At 38.2% G+C, this 19,866-nt stretch overlaps 1 protein-coding gene across 1 annotated transcript in view; it reads left to right on the forward strand.

The window, feature by feature from the left end:
* The window catches only part of LOC125271699 (adhesion G protein-coupled receptor E3-like), a 38,738-nt gene extending 24,223 nt beyond the window's left edge, over positions 1 to 14,515 (forward strand). The window contains exons 9-17 of the mRNA XM_048195864.1: positions 6,442 to 6,558; positions 6,700 to 6,881; positions 6,991 to 7,152; positions 7,228 to 7,434; positions 9,447 to 9,679; positions 9,872 to 9,938; positions 10,023 to 10,114; positions 10,196 to 10,358; positions 13,470 to 14,515. Of these exons, the coding sequence (XP_048051821.1) occupies positions 6,442 to 6,558; positions 6,700 to 6,881; positions 6,991 to 7,152; positions 7,228 to 7,434; positions 9,447 to 9,679; positions 9,872 to 9,938; positions 10,023 to 10,114; positions 10,196 to 10,358; positions 13,470 to 13,529 (1,283 nt within the window). The 3' untranslated portion in view covers positions 13,530 to 14,515. The remainder of the gene's footprint in view (positions 1 to 6,441; positions 6,559 to 6,699; positions 6,882 to 6,990; positions 7,153 to 7,227; positions 7,435 to 9,446; positions 9,680 to 9,871; positions 9,939 to 10,022; positions 10,115 to 10,195; positions 10,359 to 13,469) is intronic.
* Positions 14,516 to 19,866: the final 5,351 nt, after the last annotated feature.

Below are 19,866 nucleotides of genomic sequence, written 5' to 3' on the forward strand. Positions count from 1 at the left end.
TGCCTCTCTGTGACGGTACCACAAGCCTTCGCTCCTTTGAAGACCGTAGGCTTCTGGTAGGAGTGTAGACTTGTAAGAGTGAGTGGAAGTAGGAGGGTGCTGAGCCTGTGGTAGATCTGTAAGCAAGAGTCAACGCCTTGAATTTGATGCGAGCAGCAAGTGGTAGCCAGTGTAGAGAGATGAAGAGAGGCGTGACGTGGGCTCTTTTGGGCTCGTTAAAGACGAGACGTGCTGCAGCATTCTGAATAATTTGTAGAGGTTTGATTGTGCATGATGGCAGTCCAGCCAGAAGAGCATTGCAGTAATCAAGCCTAGAAATGACCAGAGCCTGGACGAGAAGTTGTGTTGCATGTTCTGTTAGAAAGGGCCTGATTTTCCTGATGTTGAATAGTGCAAATCTGCATGACCGGGCTGTCTTTGCAATGTGGTCTTTGAAGGACAGTTGGTCATCAAGGATTACTCCAAGATTTCTGGCCAAATTTGATGGAGTAATTGAGGATGTGCCAACCTGGATGCTGAAATCGTGATTTAGAGTCGGATTGGCAGGGAAGACAAGAAGCTCAATCTTAGCCAGGTTGAGCTGTAGATGATGTTCTTTCATCCATGCCGAGATGTCCGCCAGACAGCTTGAGATTCGAGCAGCTACTGTGGGATCGTCTGGATGGAATGAAAGGAAGAGTTGTGTGTCATCAGCATAGCAATGGTAGGAGAAACCATGTTCCTGAATGATGGGACCAAGTGATGTAGTGTAAATGGAGAAGAGGAGGGGTCCAAGAACTGAACCCTGAGGAACCCCTGTGGTCAGTTGATGAGCTTTGGATACCTCCCCTCTCCAGGCAACCCTGAAAGACCTTCCTGTGAGATAGGATTCAAACCAGAGAAGTGGAGTACCTGTGATGCCCAGTGATGAGAGGGTGGACAGAAGGATCTGATGATTCACCATGTCAAAGGCAGCAGATAGATCGAGCAGAATGAGAACTGATGATTTGGAATCAGCCTTTGCAATCCGCAAGGATTCAGTGACTGACAGCAGTGCAGTCTCAGTCGAGTGGCCACTCTTGAAACCAGATTGATTGACGTCCAATTGGTTGCCCTGTGAGAGGAAAGATGACACCTGGTTGAAAACAACTCATTCAAGTGTTTTTGTTATGAATGGTAGGAGAGAAACAGGTCTGTGGCTGTCTACAAGAGACGTGTTTAATGTGGGTTTTTTAAGCAGTGGGGTTACCCGAGCCTGCTTGAATGTGTTAGGGAAAATGCCAGTGTGGAGAGATGTGTTGATGATGTGTGTAAGTGCTGGTAAAAGTGTAGGAGCGATGGATTGTAGAAGGTGTGAGGGGATGGGATCTAGAGGGCAGGTGGTGGGATGACTGGAGAGGAGAAGTTTGGATACTTCTGTTTCAGTGAGGGGGGAGAAAGAAGAGAGGAGGAGTGTGGCTGTGTGTGTGTTTGGTCTGAGTTCCTGTGTGTGTGGAGCGGAGAACTGACTGCTGATGGTAGATGTTTTGTCATTGAAAAAGTTAGCAAAATTATCAGCAGTTAGAGATGAGGTGGGTGGAGGTGGAGGGGGACAGAGGAGAGAGTTGAATGTTTTGAAAAGTGTGCGTGTGTTTGAGGTGCTGTTGATTTTGTTGTGGAAATAGGAAGATTTAGCAGCATGAATTTCAGCAGAAAAGGATGAGAGCAGAGATTGATAGCTACTTAGGTCAGATTGGTCTTTTGATTTGTGCCATTTCCTCTCTGCATGCAGCCCTGAGTTTGGTCCGATGTTCACGAAAAACATAACCATGGGTTAGAGGGGTATGAGAGAAAGTGAAGAAGTTGTTAGAGAGAGCAGCAGGGGTTGCTGAGTCCTCTGGACGAATCCAGGTCTCAGTCAAGCCCAAGATATTAAGAGAAGAATTAGTAGCAAAGGCTGGAATGAAGTCAGCTTTGTTAACTGCTGACTGACAATTCCATAGACCCACAAAGACAGAGAGAGGAGTGTTAGTATTAGAAGAGGAGTAAACAGGGCGCAGGTTAGAAGCATTGTGCTGCCTTTTACGTGGGTTATTGGAGCGTTGCCGAGAGACAACAGGAATGTGTTGAAAGCATATGCTGAGGAAGAAGGAAAAGTGTGAAAGGAAGGAAGAACCTTCAGTGCCTACCGGTGTCGTTGCTCGGTGGAGTCGCACAGGTAGAGTCGAAGGTCTTTACCCGAGTCTGTCTTCACACGAGGAGGTTGAACGCTCCAGCTGACGCTTCCGCGACAGCGCGCACACACAATTAATATACTGCTTATTAACACGTGATTGAAAACAGCCAGGCCCGCCTTGCAAATTAGCACTGCAAAAGCCTAAACCCGTGAATGGCTGCAAACCGAAACTAACTAAAGCTTAAGTGCGGGCAATAACATCAATAAAGTCTACAAACGTGCCTGTTATTCTAAACGAGTACAATTAAAATACAATTATAGTCAAGGTAGAAAATAGGACAAACACAGATACGAAATAAATCCTTCCTAGCAGCAAAGAATAAATGAAGCAACTGACCCAGAACAGATATTAAGCAAAACACTTACGCGCTCTTGCGTCCGTCACCATTGCCAGCCCGCTAGTCCTATACGATAAACCAATGCAGTCTGAGCCGGAAAGAGAATTGATTAGTTAATTTCATGAGTCTTTCGGGTTTTTGAGTCGTTCCTTAAAGGTGCCCTAGATTCAAAAATTGAATTTACCTTGGCATAGTTAAATAACAAGAGTTCAGTACATGGAAAAGAAATACAGTGAGTCTTAAACTACATTGTTTCCTCCTTCTTATATAATCTCATTTGTTTAAAAGACCACCGAAGAACAGGCGAATCTCAACATTACACCGACTGTTACGTAACAGTCGGGGGGTGTACGCCCCCAATATTTGCATATGCCAGCCCATGTTCCCAACATTATGAAAGGCATTAGACAAGGGCAGAATGTCTGGATGTGCACAGCTGAATCAGCAGACTAGGTAAGCAAGAAAGGACAATAGAAAAAATGGCAGATGGAGCAATAATAACTGACATGATTCATGATAACATGATATTTTTAGTGATATTTGTAAATTGTCTTTCTAAATGTTTTGTTAGCATGTTGCTAATGTACTGTTAAATGTGGTTAAAGTTACCATTTTGTTACTGTATTCACGGAGACAAGAGAGCCGTCGCTATTTTCATTTTTAAACACTTGCAGTCTGTATAATGCATAAACACAACTTCATTCTTTATAAATCTCTCCAACAGTGTAGCATTAGCCGTTTGCCACGGAGCATAGCCTCAAACTCATTCAGAATCAAATGTAAACAGAGGTGGGTAATCCAGGGGTCAGAGAGTAAAAGTCCTGCCATATTTTTATTCCACCCACTGAAGCATTAATGAGATAAATAAGTGATTAATTGAGTGAAGATTGAGCATTATTGAAGACACCTGATGATAACAAGCAGAATCACCAAAGGAGAAAATCACAATTTTTAAGTTACCATCATCAAGGTCAGGGTTTGTTTTAGTTGAGCTCTTGACCCTTGACTTTTTAATATTAGGTTTTGTTTGGGCAGTTTTAACTGCATTAAAACCAACCAGACAAGCAAAGTTAAAAGGTGATTAGGTGTTGGTTATGTTTTCACATAATCATTAATTGATCTGAATCTCTGAACTCATTTAAAGCCCAATCTCTGAGTTAGATTAACATTATTGATTACAGAAGCACTTTGAGTCTACAGAAGAAGATCAGCTTTATCAATACATTTTTTTTTAAAGTTCTGATTTAAAAACAAAAACAAAACTCATTTAAACACACAAACATCAAGAATCATCCTGTGAATCTCAACAGTGGTGAGAATAATAAAGCATGTTGCAATGCATTCTGGGTGCCACCAATCAAAATTCATCCATGCCTCCCATCATGCATTGCTGCATGAATAAATTATGAGCTGAATTGTCTTAGTAATTTTCTTTATTCTCACTATTAAAATTTTGCTGTTTTTCTGTGACTTTTTAGTAGCTTGTTTTCTAATGTTCAGAGTTGATCTGTTGATCAGAATTTGTTGCTTGTCACCGTTGTTGAGATTCATATGCTGATTCTTGTTGTCTGTGTGTGCCTAAAAGAACTTTTTTTTTTGTGGTAAGGACAACTTAAAAAAAAAAAAAAAAAAAAAAAAATCAGTAATGTAAAAGCTGATCTTCTGCTGTAGAATCACAGTGCTGCTGTAATCAATAATGTAAATCTAACTCAGAGATTGGGCTCTAAATGAGTTCAGTGATTCAGGACAAATAATGATTATATAAAAACATAATCAACACGATCATCTTTTAACTTTGCTTGTCTGGCTGTTCTAACAGTTACAACAGCCAAAACTAAATCTAACATTAAAAAGTCAAGGGTCAAGAGCCCAACTAAAGCAAACCCTGACCTTGATGATGGTAACTTAAAAATTGTGATTTTCTCCTTCAGTGATTCTGCTTGTTATCATCAGGTGTCTTCGATAATGCTCAATCATCACTCAATTAATCACTTATTTATCTCATTAATGCTTCAGTGGGTGGAATAAAAATATGGCAGGACTTTTACTCTCTGACCCCTGGATTACCCACCTCTGAATGTAAACATCATAATAAACACTGTACTTACGCGATTAGACATGCTGCATGACAAACACTTTGTAAAGATCCATTTTGAGGGTTATATTAGCTGTTTGAACTTTTTTTATGTTGTTTAAGGCAAGCGTGAGCTCCGTGGGCGTGGAGCACGAGATTTAAAGGGCCACACACCCTGAATCGGCTCATTTCTAATTATGCCCCAAAATAGGCAGTTAAAAAAATTAATTAAAAAAACTCTATGGGGTATTTTGAGCTGAAACTTCACAGACACATTCAGGGGACACCTTAGACTTATATTACATCTTTTAAAAAAGCTCTAGGGCACCTTTAATCATGTGACAAAAAAAATAACACAAGCAAGAACAAATTTTAAACCAAGCACGGCAATTTTCATTTTACAATGATCTTCCCTCTCTCTGTGCTCGCGCGCCTTTGTGTTTATGAGAGAGAGACACTGAGACAACGGTACTTTTAAATGCATAAGTAACTAATGTGCTAGTTTTCATACAAAATAGTAGGTACATAATTAGGTACTTTAGTTAGTATTAACACAATAACGCGACACATGTAGGCTATACGTTTCTATAGAATAAATTAATAAACGCCTGTTTCTCCAGACTCGCGCTTGTTGTCAGTCAGTCACACATCACAACATTTTCATAATCACTAAGCCATATAGCGATTTCAATTTTATTTAGATTTGTTGTTCAACATTACTTAAGCATTTTATACCCGTTTACCTTAAGGAGTAAGTACCGTGACTACTGTACTGTCCTCGCTTGAGAATTCAGTCACTGTCAGACGGCGGGAGTGGAAGGAGGGATCAAGCGGGATTTTGATTTGCAGTCTCTTTTTATTGATAGGCCGTACGCATTTGTCAATCATCCCTGCTTGCTATTTGGGAAAATGAACCCAGCGCTATGATTGGTCGAGCTCTGTCTTTTGCTTGATTTGATTACTATGCGTGCACAGAGGACAGGTTTTTGTGTAGTATAGAGTGACAAATCGTACCAGTGCAAAATGCGTAGCCTACATGTTGGCAGGTCTGTATTCATTGTGGCTCAGTCAGTTGTAGTTTATGTATGTGTTTCTGCTCGTCTCTTCTCTTTTTTCTGGTCTTGTTTCTCTGTCCTTCAGTGATTCTGCTCATCAGTGTCTGAACTGAACATTTTCAATAAAACATCAATATCTTGTTAATGTTCATTTTTAATTTTCAAAAACTTCTGTTGATGAATGAAAGAAATAAAGTGATCTGATTAGTAATAAGTGAAGCTGGTAATACTGTTTGTGGAGTTGTTTAATCATCCACAGCAAAATCCCCAGTGTTAAATTAACACCCCAAAGCGTACATATGAGTCCATCTTACTGGGTGTTAAAGGTCCTGTTCTTCGTGGTCCCATGTTTCAAACTTTAGTTAGTGTGTAATGTTGTTGTTAGAGTATAAATAAAATCTGTAAAATTTTAAAGCTCAAAGTTCAATGCCAAGCGAGATATTTTATTTAACAGAAGTCGCCTACATCGAACGGCCAGTTTGGACTACATCCCTCTACTTCCTTCTTTAATGACGTCACTAAAGCAGTTTTTTGACTAACCTCCGCCCACAGGAATACACAAAAAAGGGGGCGTGGTCTTGTTGCGCTGCCACGGAGAAGAGCAAGAGTTGCGTTTGTAGAGTGTGTTTGTCGCCATGTCGTCGAAACGCTGTTATTTTTTCCACATTGTCTTTTGCGCAAACTGAATGATTTAATTGTACTTTCATAAAAAAAAAAAAAAAAAAAAAAAAAATAATGTAAATAAATTAATATAGCACACAACTGCTTGTTTTTAATCAGAGGGACGAGTCTTCATGGTTGGACCAAATGTCGCATTAAATAAAATCCCTCGACTTGACACGACAAATTCTTCTGTGGACATTGATCTCATTGGGATTGCCAAGAACAACAATGAAGGTATGTGAAATGTTTCTTTTGAATTAAAAAAATCATAGAAAGAAATGTCATATCATTGTCACTGAACCACATTTTTTTTATTTATGTATTGTTGTTGTTTTATTATTGTATTGCATGTAAGCGTCTGTTTCTGTCACACAGGATCAGCTGCTGTGGCTTTCATGAGCTACAACACAATGGAGAATCTACTGAAGCCCGACTTCTTCAACACATCAAATGACACGATTAAAACCATGATGTCCACTGTGATCTCAGCTACTCTTCCCAAAACCACCAACACTAAACTCACCAAACCAGTCAACTTCACCCTCAAACACATCAGAGTGAGAGACTGAAATGTGTTTCTGTCCAACCTGAGAACTGATGAACATCTGAAAACATCTAATATTCAGTCTTGTAATATTTTCTGCATGTTCTTTCTTCTTTCTGCAGGAGTTCGACCCCAGCGGTTCTCTGTCCTGTGTGTACTGGAATATCAGCGAGTGGATTGTAGATGGCTGTTCTGTTTTAAAGACCAACAGCAGCTACACTGTGTGTTCCTGTGTTCATCTGTCGACATTCGCTCTCATCATGCAAACCAGCAGACCACCAGAGGTACGAGAACATTTATAGTGACCATTAAAGAACAGCACAGATTTGGCACTCATGTACTCTGACATGTTTTCTCAGAACGACTCACTGCTGGATCTGTTGAATTTGGTGTGTGTGATCGTGGGGCTGGTGTTCTTCAGTTTGTCCCTGTTGACCTTTGGCCTTTGTCAGTGGAGTCCTGGAGTGAATAATGTGGCTCGAATCAACATCTGTATCAGTCTTCTGCTGGCTCACCTTTTGTTCCTGCTCACACAACAGTTCCTGAACCTCATACGCCATCATCAGGTGAGAATGATGAAGGAGCCCTTCAGCTCAGCACAGCCTCACTGAGGGTGCTTCCACTGTCGGGCCAAAAGCAAGCGTGCTAGTGCATGCCAGGGCCAGTCGCGTTTCCACTGTGATGTCTGGGGCTTGATCGGGCCTCATCGGGGCTTCCTCTGGGCCAACATGCAGGGGTTTTTGGTCGTCGAATACCTTGGTCCAAAGCAGGCCAGCTGGGGCTTTAGGAGTGGTCATGAACAAAGGCAGAGTTTTCCTGAGTCAGGAGAGGGTCAACCTGCTGCTCATTTCCCATGTTATATCAGCCACACTGTTAGACCTTGCCGGGCTTTTTTTTTTACGATTTCCGTCATTTTTTTGTTCTGTCATGTTTTCTCCCTTTCTTTCCAAAATGCGACAAACGCCAGTCTCCCTTCTCTGCAGAATGTGATATATCCGCTCAACCAATCACAGCGCACAATTTCACGCACTGTAAACAGTAATGGCGGCGCTCTGAATACACCCTTCATCCTAGTTTTCCTTATCTACTTTGTACTTTGTGATCAACAAAAACAGAAAAATGAATAATTTTGACGTAATTTTCACGTAAATGATTAATAATTTAATCATTTACGTGAGGAGATTAAGAAGATGAGGCACTCGAGTCGGGAGGAGGAAAAATGCCGGCTGTTGCTTGTTCCACGACAGCATCAAACTTCTGTCACGGTCCCCAAAACTGGATCATGAACAGTTTTTAAAAGCCGTTTTTAATAGCAATGTACTCGGCAAATGTGCTAATTTTAATTGTGTGGTGGTGCCAGATACTCTTTAATCGGTAATAACAAATGGAGACATAATGAATTTATAACATTAACAAGATGACTCGTTGAATGTATTTTTAGTCAAATGCCTATATATAAGATAAGTATTGGCAAAGTTCAGAGGCTGTCATGTAAGTGAATCAACTTACTTTGTGTATTTTCAATATGAAAAATAACTTTTATACTGATGGATTAATTGTATTTTGAAAAAAAAAAAAAAAGTGTCATGGATTTATTGCATTTTGGGGGGAAGAAAATCTGTTTTTATCATAAACCTTTTAAAAATCAAAATCTAGATTTGAATTTTTAATGTTTTTATAACCGAAAGATGCTATGTGAAATTTTGAAACAGAAAATGGTGGTTTTCATCTTGCCACTTTCTTGGTGAAGAAAACACATTTTTACTCAAATTGATCAAAATGGATTTAAAGCGTTTTGGAACCAAACACTTCATATGTGATGCTACACATATGATTATGGAAATTTCCAGAGACTGCATAAGGAACCTAGACAAATCATATATGATTATAATCATGTATTTATTAGGTTTAATATTTTATCTGTCTCTTCCCTGTGCCTTTGTTGATACTGGACTAATGTATCCGCAAATGTCATAAAAAACATGCACTCCGGTTAACTCAAAAAACTCTGTTTTCTTCTCGTGAGCTCTCTCTGTTGCTCTGACTAGAAGGATAATAGTATAATGACATGGTAGAGATCTCTGAAACCTCCTCAGATCACATAATTTTGTGGAAAAATAATAGAAATGCTCTCTCTTTACAAGGAAATGTGACGACTTAATGGAGAATGGAGAGTTGTTTTCGGCTACTGACACAAATTAATTTATAAATTACTGTCACTGTAACATTTTTTATTGTAATACACTGGTCAAATATCGATGCTGGAGTTGTAAGTTCACTTCCGTCCAAAAATTCACTTCTGTCACGCTCATTTTGCGATCTAGCTAGTTTTCAGTAATCTAATGAAACGGTGAGGTTTTGTGATGTCGTCACATAGAAAACCTGTTAAGGACAGGTTTTAGGGTAGGGCTGCGGGGCTACTGGCCAGACAGAGGAAACGCAACTTGATTTTGGCTTCGGTGCTTGAGGTCCAAAGCTATTGGCCCCGTCCGGCACTTTGTTAGCCCTGGCTCATAATGGCCCGACTGTGGAAAAGTGGCTACTGAGAATCATCATAACCGTCTCTCTTGGTCTCCAGGTGTTGTGTGCCGTGATATCAGGTGTGCTGCACTTCCTCTTTCTCTCCGGCTTTGTGTGGATGTTCATTGAAGCTGTGCTGCTCTTCATCTGTGTGAAGAACCTATCACAGATCAGCTCCAAAAAGAGGGAGGTGCTTAGCAGTGGATTCCTCTGTGTGATTGGATATACAGTTGCTCTGGTTGTGGTGGCCGTGTCTGTCGGGCTGCTTCCTGAAGGCTACGGCAGCGAACAGTGAGTTGCTGTTTAAAATTAATTTGATTAGAAGGAAATAAAGTGGCTCAGAGCTTTAGTGACATTTCTGCCATCTGATAAAAGCACAGCTTTACATACACTATAAATACAAACATAATTAAAGAGATAAGTCAACACCTGAAATAGTATTTTTGACAAATTCATTTAGATCTTGTGTTTTCCACTAAACAGCTGCTGGATTAAAATGGATAAAGGTTTTATCTGGAGTTTTCTGGGTCCTGTTTGTGTCATACTAGCAGTAAGCACATTTCTTATTTCTCATGATTTTAATTTATATTAAAGGGAAAACAAGGTGATTAATTATTCATTTTCTACTTTTCAGTTAAACATGATTTTCTTCACCTGCATCATTATCAGTCTGAACTCAACTCTCAAAAATCTGAACGCTGAAGTTTCACAGATGAAACAAACCAAGTAAACATTATGATTTGATCACTCCATAGAAAAACATATGTAGTCAATAGTGACACATTAACTCTCTCTGTTGCTCTGCAGGATTATGGTATTTAAAACACTGGCTCAGTTTGTGGTTCTTGGTTGCTCCTGGATTCTGGGTTTCTTCACTAATGACAGTAAGGTGCTGGAGATCCTCTTCCTGATCTTGAACTCCCAGCAGGGAACCTTCATCTTCCTGGTCTATTGTGTCCTCAATAAAGAGGTCAATCATCTCTCAATTTGCTTCCATGTTTGTCAAAACTGAATATGAAAGACTAGTACAGTTGTTTTCATGGAGTTCCTGTAATTTTGTCAATCCATGTCTTTTATAGAGAAATGTCTGTTACTACTCTTCCATTTCCTTCCTGTGATCGAATCAAAGTCCCTTTAAGACAAGTCATTTCACTCTGCGGCCATCTTTGAAACGCCTCTCGGGCATCCAAGTGCAGCTTCTATCTCTTTGAATGAGGAAACATCAAATTCTCTAAAGCTGTTTGCCAAGCTTTCAATTCAATTTCATATTTGAAATCACCAATGAAATCTGACAACAACTGTCTAATAATACATTTTGTTTCTAAATGCTCGAATCATGACCAAAAACAGTATTTTTCAGGCTGGATCAAGCTAATGCGCATGCGTAGTCCTAAATGCGCGTTTCTTATGCCTCATTTCGGAGGCGAGCATCTGACTGTTTCTATAGAAACCAGAGCTTCTAACGGCCGCTGCAGTGACGTGATGACTTTACCAATCAGCGATTGTCTCTCATTTAGAAGGCGGGACTTATTCCGCCATATTGCACGTTGCACTTTCTCCCATTCAAAATAATAATATGAATGACCCGTCTTGTGTTATAGAGTGTATGCATCGACGTCACTTTCCCGCCGAAAGCGCGCTCCCTCAGCTGGACTGAGTGGCAAAAGAACCTGCTGCGTGACTTAATTTAACAGGGGAAACTGCGAAAACACGAGTAAAACTAACGAATTACACTAAAGGTTGGAATTGAATATGTTAACTTGTCAAATACACCTAATCCATGGATATTGACATGCAGCCTGGAGTCGTGTTTCCTGACATTTATATTTGCCTGATTTCAACGCCTGGGAGACACATAAAGCAAATCTGCCTGTGAATATTTTATATAACTACAATCTAGGTGGTTTAAATCCACGTAATCACTTATATCAATGATATATTGTCATATTGTCCAGCCCTAAAACATATATAGTTTTATAGTATAGTTTTTGTCAGTGTTGTTTATTGAAAAACGCCCAATTATGCAGAATATAAGATGGAAAATATTTAATTGATGAGTTGTCAACATAATATATAACAATACAATATATACGGTATGATTTTACCTCAAAAACCAAAAATTTGACACAAAATGATAACTGCAAATCCATGTTTCTCTGCCAGGAGTCGAGCTGTTTCTGTGAATTGCGATCCATTTGCTTTTTTCCCTGTTGCTTTCTGCAGTTGTTAAATGGGTTTGTGTCAAAGCTATTTGTACAGTCAATCACAAAGCTCTTTCCCGTTTTGGATGTGTTTTGTGTGTTTTTCGCGACATTCACGCTGAAAACCAATGCTGCCGCTCAAGGGGCTCGCACACCGGACGCGAAGCTCAGCACCGCGACACGTCTTTCAAATTCGAACGCATTGTTTTATTTTTTATTTTTTCTGAGTCTAGCTGGGCGCCGCGGACAGGCGCCGAATGTCGGCGCCGGTGTGCTTACACTCATAGAAAACAATGCGTTCGAATTTTAAGACGTGACGAGGCGCTGAGCTTCGGGTCTGTTGTGTGAGCCTCTTCAGTCTTTTGCCACTCAGTGGGCGTGACCGCAGTAGTAACGGTCGACGGTGACGTCACGTGCATAACCTCTATTCTATGGCCGCCATTTTGGATTTTCAATCAGTGAGTGTACGCATACACTTCCGGTTTCGCTTTATGCCGGTGCAGAGTGCAGGGGAGAGCTGAAAATGATCTCTTATAGTTGTTTATAGAATCTGTTATATCACTTAAAAACAATTGAGATATATAGTTACAATCACATGAGTTTGAATAAATTAACGAACTTATGGTGCATACGCATATACAATGACAATATGCCTGTAAATATACAACTACGATTAGAGTTGTCTGCATAAAATGCCTTGTGAACATTCACACGTTCGCCCTGTGATGAATTTATTTCCATATTTCTCAATTCTGAGCATATATTTTCTCTTACCTACATCAACTGCTCCATCAATATGATCACATAGCTAATTTACGATTTCTTTCCATCAGTTATCTTTTTAGATAAAAACAAGGGCTGCGATTAATTTACATTTTTAACTGTAGCACAAACAGTTTAATATAGGTAGCCTACGTTTTTTTTACCCATAGTAAAATACGTTTTCTGTTGCTTAGATGAGACAGACTTATGCAACAGATGCTCTTTACTCGTCTCACTTTAACTAAATAAATGCAGTAATTTAGAAACGCACAGGGGAAATACAAACACTGAAAATTATGCATTTATGACATTGGCTACAGGATATATTCAACAGGATAAAAGTCAAAGATCGCATATCTCCGTGTATCTCGTTGAATTTCCACAGAGGTAACATTACACAATATAACAAGCCCTGCATCCCAATGTGCATACTATCCACCCTATCCGCCCTAAATAGTATTGAATATTACTAGTGTCACATATTTAGGATGGATAGTATGCACATTGAGATGCACCATCTTCTCTTTAATTAAAAAGAATCTATTATATCTAGCCAAGTTTCATATTTAAGTTTCTTCCAGCACCAAATGCAAGCGTCGCTAAGACCAGAGGGGCACGAGCGGAAGTAACCATGCGCACAGTCGCATAGCCGCAGCTCACCGGCGCCATCTTGTGCACCTAGTCCATTGTCTTTGGTAGAATGTTTAAGTTTTAAGATTTAAAACTATTTAAACTCCAACTGTCAGAAATTCAATTTTAAACAGACACTTTCTGTCTCTCTGTTTGCCTGACTGCATGGCATTATTGCCTTCAAACTCCAAGCTTTTAAAATGACTTTAAACATTTAGGCCTGGCTTTCTCAAGCTGATTTCCATTTTGTCTATTTTCCATTTTCCCCTATTTAGTTCAGCCATTTTATGATCCTGCTCTATATAGGAAATCCATTTAACTCTCTCAAGAAACAGTATATGGAAGTAAAGTATCAGTGTTTACTTCAGAAAGTCTCTTAAAACACATTTTCTTACCTGTTTATTACAATTCCACTATGGTTGATGAGTTTCAGAGATTAAATTGATGTCATGAAGTCACTCAGCTCCTCTCGTCTCATTCTTGTACAGATCAGACAGCAGTACAGGAAGTTCTTCAGATGTATTTGCTGTGGACGCAAACAACACTGAGGACTACAGCATCATCTTCAGGAAATAAAAAGTACTGCTCAAGTGCCATTAATACATAGGTGCTGTTGTCATGATTCCAGCCTGTATTTTCCTGTCTCATGGTTAAGGACTTTTATGTTGAAGTTTTTCTGTTCAGTTGTTTCTCAGTTCACTTCCTGTGTTTAGATATCGGTTGCTGTTGTTCTTTACTCCATTTGTTATCATGGCCACTTGTTGCCTACACCTGTCCCTCGTTAGTCCCTTGGTTTTCTTGTGTATTTATGCTCTGTGTTTTAGTTGAGTTGTGTCGGTCGTTGTTTTTGCATGTTTCGTGAAGCTGTTACGTTTTTGTTCCTTGCATTTTGTTCCTGTTCTTAAATTGGATTTTCCCTGCAGATTCTTAACAGATGTTATATTTACAGTAAAATACACAACAGAATCAATGTTTTAGATGTTAAATGTAGTCTCAGCCCGTTTCTGTATACCAGTCTTTTGATAAATACTGTTAACTGTATTTAATCTTTTTAACCCCCAAGATTTTTTTGGTGGAGGGTGAAAAGCATATTCTTACAGACTGAGATCACTGTTGAGCTCAAAAAGCTCCTAGAAAAGACTGTTTCTTCACATAACAAAACATATATTTTCAGGAGGAAAGTTCACAGATTTTATAGGTGTAGTGGGATTTACCTTTATAACGAAACTAATAAAATAAGTTTATGAACAGCTGATATCTCAACATCTGTATTGTCTTATGGCTTGTATTTTTGTATTGAAACAAGTGAATGATTGGTTTTTGCTTTCATTCAGGTTAATACACATTTTGTCTCAAAGTTCTCTTACTAAACAGTGTGATATAAGTAGGTTTGTGAACATGTTTTTTAAACATTCCACGAAAAAAAAAAAGATTAGATTTACATTATTAATTACAGCAGAAAGTCATCTTTTTTCAATTTAATCCAAAGGATTTCTCGATAGATCGATAGATCGATAGATAGATAGATAGATAACTCTTTTAGGCACACACAGACATCAAGAATCAGTCTGTGAATCTCAACAACGGTGACAAGTAACATATTCTGATAAACAGATCAACTCTGAACATTAGAAAACAAGCTACTAAAAAGTCACATAAAAACAGCAAAAAATAAAATAAAAGAAAAATAGTGACAATAAAACAAATTACTAAGACAATTAAGCTCAAAATTTATTCATGCAGCAATGCATGATGGGAGCCATGGATGAATTTTGATTGGTGGCACCCAGAATGCACTGCAACATGCTTTTTGATGGTGACCACTGTTGAGATTCACAGGCTGATTCTTGATGTCTGTGTGTACCTAAAAAAAAAAAAAAATTATTATTTTTTTTTTTTTTTCAAATCAAAACAACTTTTCAGAGATCCTTTGGATTATATTGAAAAAGCTGATCTTCTGCTGTAGAATCACAGTGTTGCTGTAATCAATAACGTAAATCTAACTCAGAGATTGGGCTCTAAATGAGTTCAGGTCAAATAATGATTATGTGAAATAGTGATGTGTCGTTCTTGAATGATTCGTTCATTTTGAACGAATCTTTAATATGACTCGGGAAGAACGAGTCGTCTCGGGGGGTGATTCGTTCAGTCGCGAATGTGCAATATTCTACAGGTTCTGTACTGTTAGTAGTAGTTTTCTCTGATGATTCAATTGATTAGTTCATTTCATGAGTCTTTCGGGTTTTGAGTCGTTCCCTAATCACGTGACAGACCCATACGCTACCAATGCATTCTGAGCCGGAAAGAGAATTGATTAGTTCTTTTTATGAGTCTTTCGGGTTTTTGAGTCCTTCCTTAATCACGTGACAGACCCATACGCTATGCTGTGTGACCCAAGCACATTATATTTATTAGTAAATAACGTTAACTCTCCAGTTTTGTTTGAGTTTGTGTTACAACTGTTAAAGCTGAAGTTATCATAACCTTGATGTTTTAAACTAACATTAATAATTCAAATTCAAAATGTTATTTGCTTTTAATTTATGTCATTATGTCCTTTTTGAGCAATCTTCTTATACGTATATAAGACCAATATGTCAAGTCTGCCTAGGAAAAGCAATTATTATAACAGCAAACTCAAAATTGGAGTAAAAATGAACAAACTAGGCTATAAATACTTTGTTTTGTAGGCTTGGATTATTATATTATTAAATAGTCTAGTGTTTATTTACAGATAGACAGTCAAAAAGATAAATTAATCAATATTTTATTTTATTATAAGGGCTTTATTTATTTATAATAACACACCACAGATCCTCAAGAAACAGTAACAAAAACAGTGACAGAAATGTCAGAAATAGCGTATGGGTCTGTCACGTGATTAAGGAACAACTCAAAACCCGAAAGACTCATGAAGAGAACTAATCAATTCTCTTACCGGCTCAGACTGCATTGGTTTAGCATGGGACTGCCTGTCACGTCATTAAGGAATGACTTAAACCCGAAGACTTGTCAGACAAGAGGTGAGGTGAGCTTAATCAGCTTGTCATAAACTGAAGACCCAGGTAAAGAATGAATTAATCATTTCTGCATCTTATAGCATTGTAGTTTTGTATTGTTTGTAGTGGGATGAACGTTTGCATAAGTAGTAGATGTGTTGGGGAAGTAACACGTAACATTTTAATTACATTTTGCTAAAATGAACGAAATGACTCGAAAAAAGATTCGTTCATTTTGTTGAACGAGACTCAAAAGTCAGAGTCAGTAAAATGATCCGAACTTCCCATCACTAATGTGAAAACATATCCAACACCACCTGATCATCTTTTCTCTTTGCTTGTCTGGCTGTTATAACTCAGTTACAGCAGCCCAAACACAATATAACATTAAAAGTCAAGAGTTTTAATGAGCCCAACTCAAGAGCACAACTAAAGCAAACACTCATCTCCATGATGGTGGCTTAAAAATTGTGATTTTCTCCTTTGGTGATTCTGCTTGTTATCATCAGGTGTCTTCAATAATATTCAATCATCACTCAATTAATCACTTAATTATCTCATTAATGCTTCAGTGGGTGGAATAAAAAATATGGCAGGACTTCTGACCAGAGGTGGACATTCCAGGGGTCAGAAAGTAAAAGTCCTGCCATATTTTTATTCCACCCACTGAAGCATTAATGAGATAAATAAGTGATTAATTAAGTGATGATTGAGCATTATTGAAGACACCTGATGATAACAAGCAGAATCACCAAAGAAGAAAATCACAATTTTTAAGTTACCATTATCGAGGTCAGGGTTTGTTTTAGTTGAGCTCTTGATCCTTGACTGTTTAATATTAGATTTTGTTTGGGCAGTTTTACCTGCATTAAAACCAAACAGACAAGCAAAGTTAAAAGATAGTCAGGTGGTGTTTGTTGGTTTTTACATAAACATTATTTGATCTGAATCACTGAACTCATTTAGAGCTCAATCTCTGAGTTAGATTTACATTATTGATTACAGCAGCACTGTGATTCTACAGCACAAGATCAGCTTCTACAATACATTTTTTTTTTAGAGTTCTGATTTAAAAAAAAAAAAAAAAAAAAAGCAGAGCTCATTTAAACACACAGACATCAAGAATCATCCTGTGAATCTCAACAGTGGTGGCCATCATAAAGCATGTTGCAGTGCATTCTGGGAGCCACCAATAAAAATTCATCCATGGCTCCCATCATGCATTGCTGTATGAATAAATTATGAGCTAAATTGTCTTAGTAATTTCATTTATTCTCACTATTAAAATTTTGCTGTTTTTCTGTGACTTTTTAGTAGCTTGTTTTCTAATGTTCAGAGTTGATCTGTTGATCAGAATATGTTGCTTGTCACCGTTGTTGAGATTCACAGGCTGATACTTGATGTCTGTGTGTGCCTAAAAGATTTTTTTTTTTGTGATAAGGACAACTTTTTTTTTAAAAAAAATTCTGTATTATATAAGCTGATCTTCTGCAGAATCACAGTGCTGCTGTAATCAATAATGTAAATCTAACTCAGAGATTGGGCTCTAAATGAGTTCAGTGATTCAGATCAAATAATGATTATGTAAAAACATAACCAACAACACCTGATCATCTTTTAACTTTGCTTGTCCGGTTGGTTTTAATGCAGTTAAAACTGCTGCCGTGATTGGCTGACATCTTTACTTATGAAAATAGCTAATTACTACATGTGGAACTGTTTCAAAAACTTTTAGCACGTTTTTACTATTACAGTTCTTAAGGTTTAATTGTGAAAATCTTGATTATAGCATATTTAGATCGTGGCATGAACGTTTGCAGTGATGAGCATGTAGCTGATCACAGACGAGTTGAGTGCATGAATGCAGTGATCTCATCAATGAACTCAATTACTGCACACTAACAAACACTTTCATCATAAGCAATGATTTTTAACCCCTTAACTGTCACGGTCCCACTGGCCGGACGCCTCCCAGACAGCACACCCATGTTTAGCACATGGTTTAGCCCAGATGAAATGACCACTACTCAGTGTGAACACTACAGGCTGTTAAATGTAAAACTGAATCAGTGTTGGAGTTAATGGGATAATTAGGTGATAACGAGCAGAATCACAGAAGGACAGAGGAACAACAAGAACTACGACTTCAGCCACAGCCTTCGATGAAATCAACTGAAGATAAAAGACGTTAAATCTCTCAAGATCTGATTAAACAACTCCACAAACAGCATTACCAGCTTCACTTATTACTAACCAGACTGACTTTATTTCTGACATACATCTACAAAAGTTGTTATTGAGAATTAAGATGTTGATGATTTGTTGAAAATAATAGTTTTGTTTGATGTCACCGTGATCAAGGTCAGTCTTTGCTTTAGTTAGTCAGTTTAACTCTTGACTTTTTTTTTAGTGTTTGTTTTTTTTGGGGGGGGGGCTGTTGTAGCTGTATGTTATTGCGATAATGACAAGAGAAAATGTGATCAGCTGCTTTATGATAAGAATATAATTGTCATGTAGTGGCTTAATTCACTGATCTAATGACTGAGCTTTATGTGAATAAAATGTTAAGTTTGTGTTGGATCTCTTCTAGAAATACAATGATAAAACGGTTTTAATCAGAAAAGCTGAGTGAGTTTTAAAACACATTGAACACTAAACACTTTAAAACTCCGACAAACCCTTCTCACACACAGACATCTAGAATGGTGACATGCTTCATGCAAAAAAGAATACATTGCGGCATTAAGCATGTAAGACTTGATTTTCCTGCTCAGACAAAAACTGAGATCAAGTGCCCTGCAATAAAATAATACAACTCATCTGGAAAGAAGATCTCAAAGAAGTAGCAAAGGACAACGCCTTGCCTTAACCCCAAAAGGACAACGTCTCCCCCACCACACACACACACACACACACACACACACCTTCCCTTCCCCCTGACTCAAGTCACTGAAAGTTCTTCAAGACATATAATGTAACTTGTGTATCTATTGTTTTTCCCTTTTTATGTTTGGTATCATTTTAAATGTCTCAATGCGATTGGTAAAATAGTCTCAATTTCACAGCAGTCACTGGTATTATGAAGAAGATTGAAAACTAAGGAAAATTCTGCCCTCTTTTTGGGTGGTGCCTTTTGTGAAAATCCACTCCTCTTTCCCCAAAACAGGTGTTGGTGTAGTAAATATCTATAACCCTTTTGTTCTGGTCTGTATATAAGGTAAATTGCAAAGCAGTCAGGGGGGATTTTCTGTAGCCAGAGACCCCCACACAGTGATGGGCAAGTGTCTTCAAACACTAATCAACCATTTCAACTGATGTTATGCATTCATTATTTCTGAATTGGCTTCTAATTGTCCAACTATGAAATTGACATTTTTACTTGACAAATAAAATGTTATATTTGATTTACTCTGGATTCTTCTGAAATCATTATGACCAGTAGATTATTGGAGTCCATATTTCCGCAAATCTGCGTCAGGATAGATTAAAACTAAAGGATCAATGAAAGGAGCATGTGGGCACATCATGGGACCTTTTGATTTTTGTCTGTCAACTGGCTTAGCAAGTTGCCGTACCGTGACTAAGAAAACCGTGACTAAGTTGTTTTTGTATGAACAAGCATGTGGCGGTTCGACTCAAATGCATTAGTAAACTCTGCACCCTCTGACTAAGATCAGAACTGGTGAGTTTGTGATCGTGAAAAGAACTTAACGGCCGAAGTGACTTTTCTAAGTGATATGGGTCCGTAATTAAAGAATAATTGCAAATATGAGATACCCAGAATAATCAAATATCTAATTTAATACATAACAAATGATTCATTTCTAATTGGAAACACAACCTAAGAATAAGAATCATTTAAACGAGTGAAATTAAGTGAACTTCA

The sequence above is a fragment of the Megalobrama amblycephala genome, linkage group LG7 (assembly GCF_018812025.1).
Source record: "Megalobrama amblycephala isolate DHTTF-2021 linkage group LG7, ASM1881202v1, whole genome shotgun sequence".
NCBI classification, from domain to species: Eukaryota; Metazoa; Chordata; class Actinopteri; order Cypriniformes; family Xenocyprididae; genus Megalobrama; species Megalobrama amblycephala.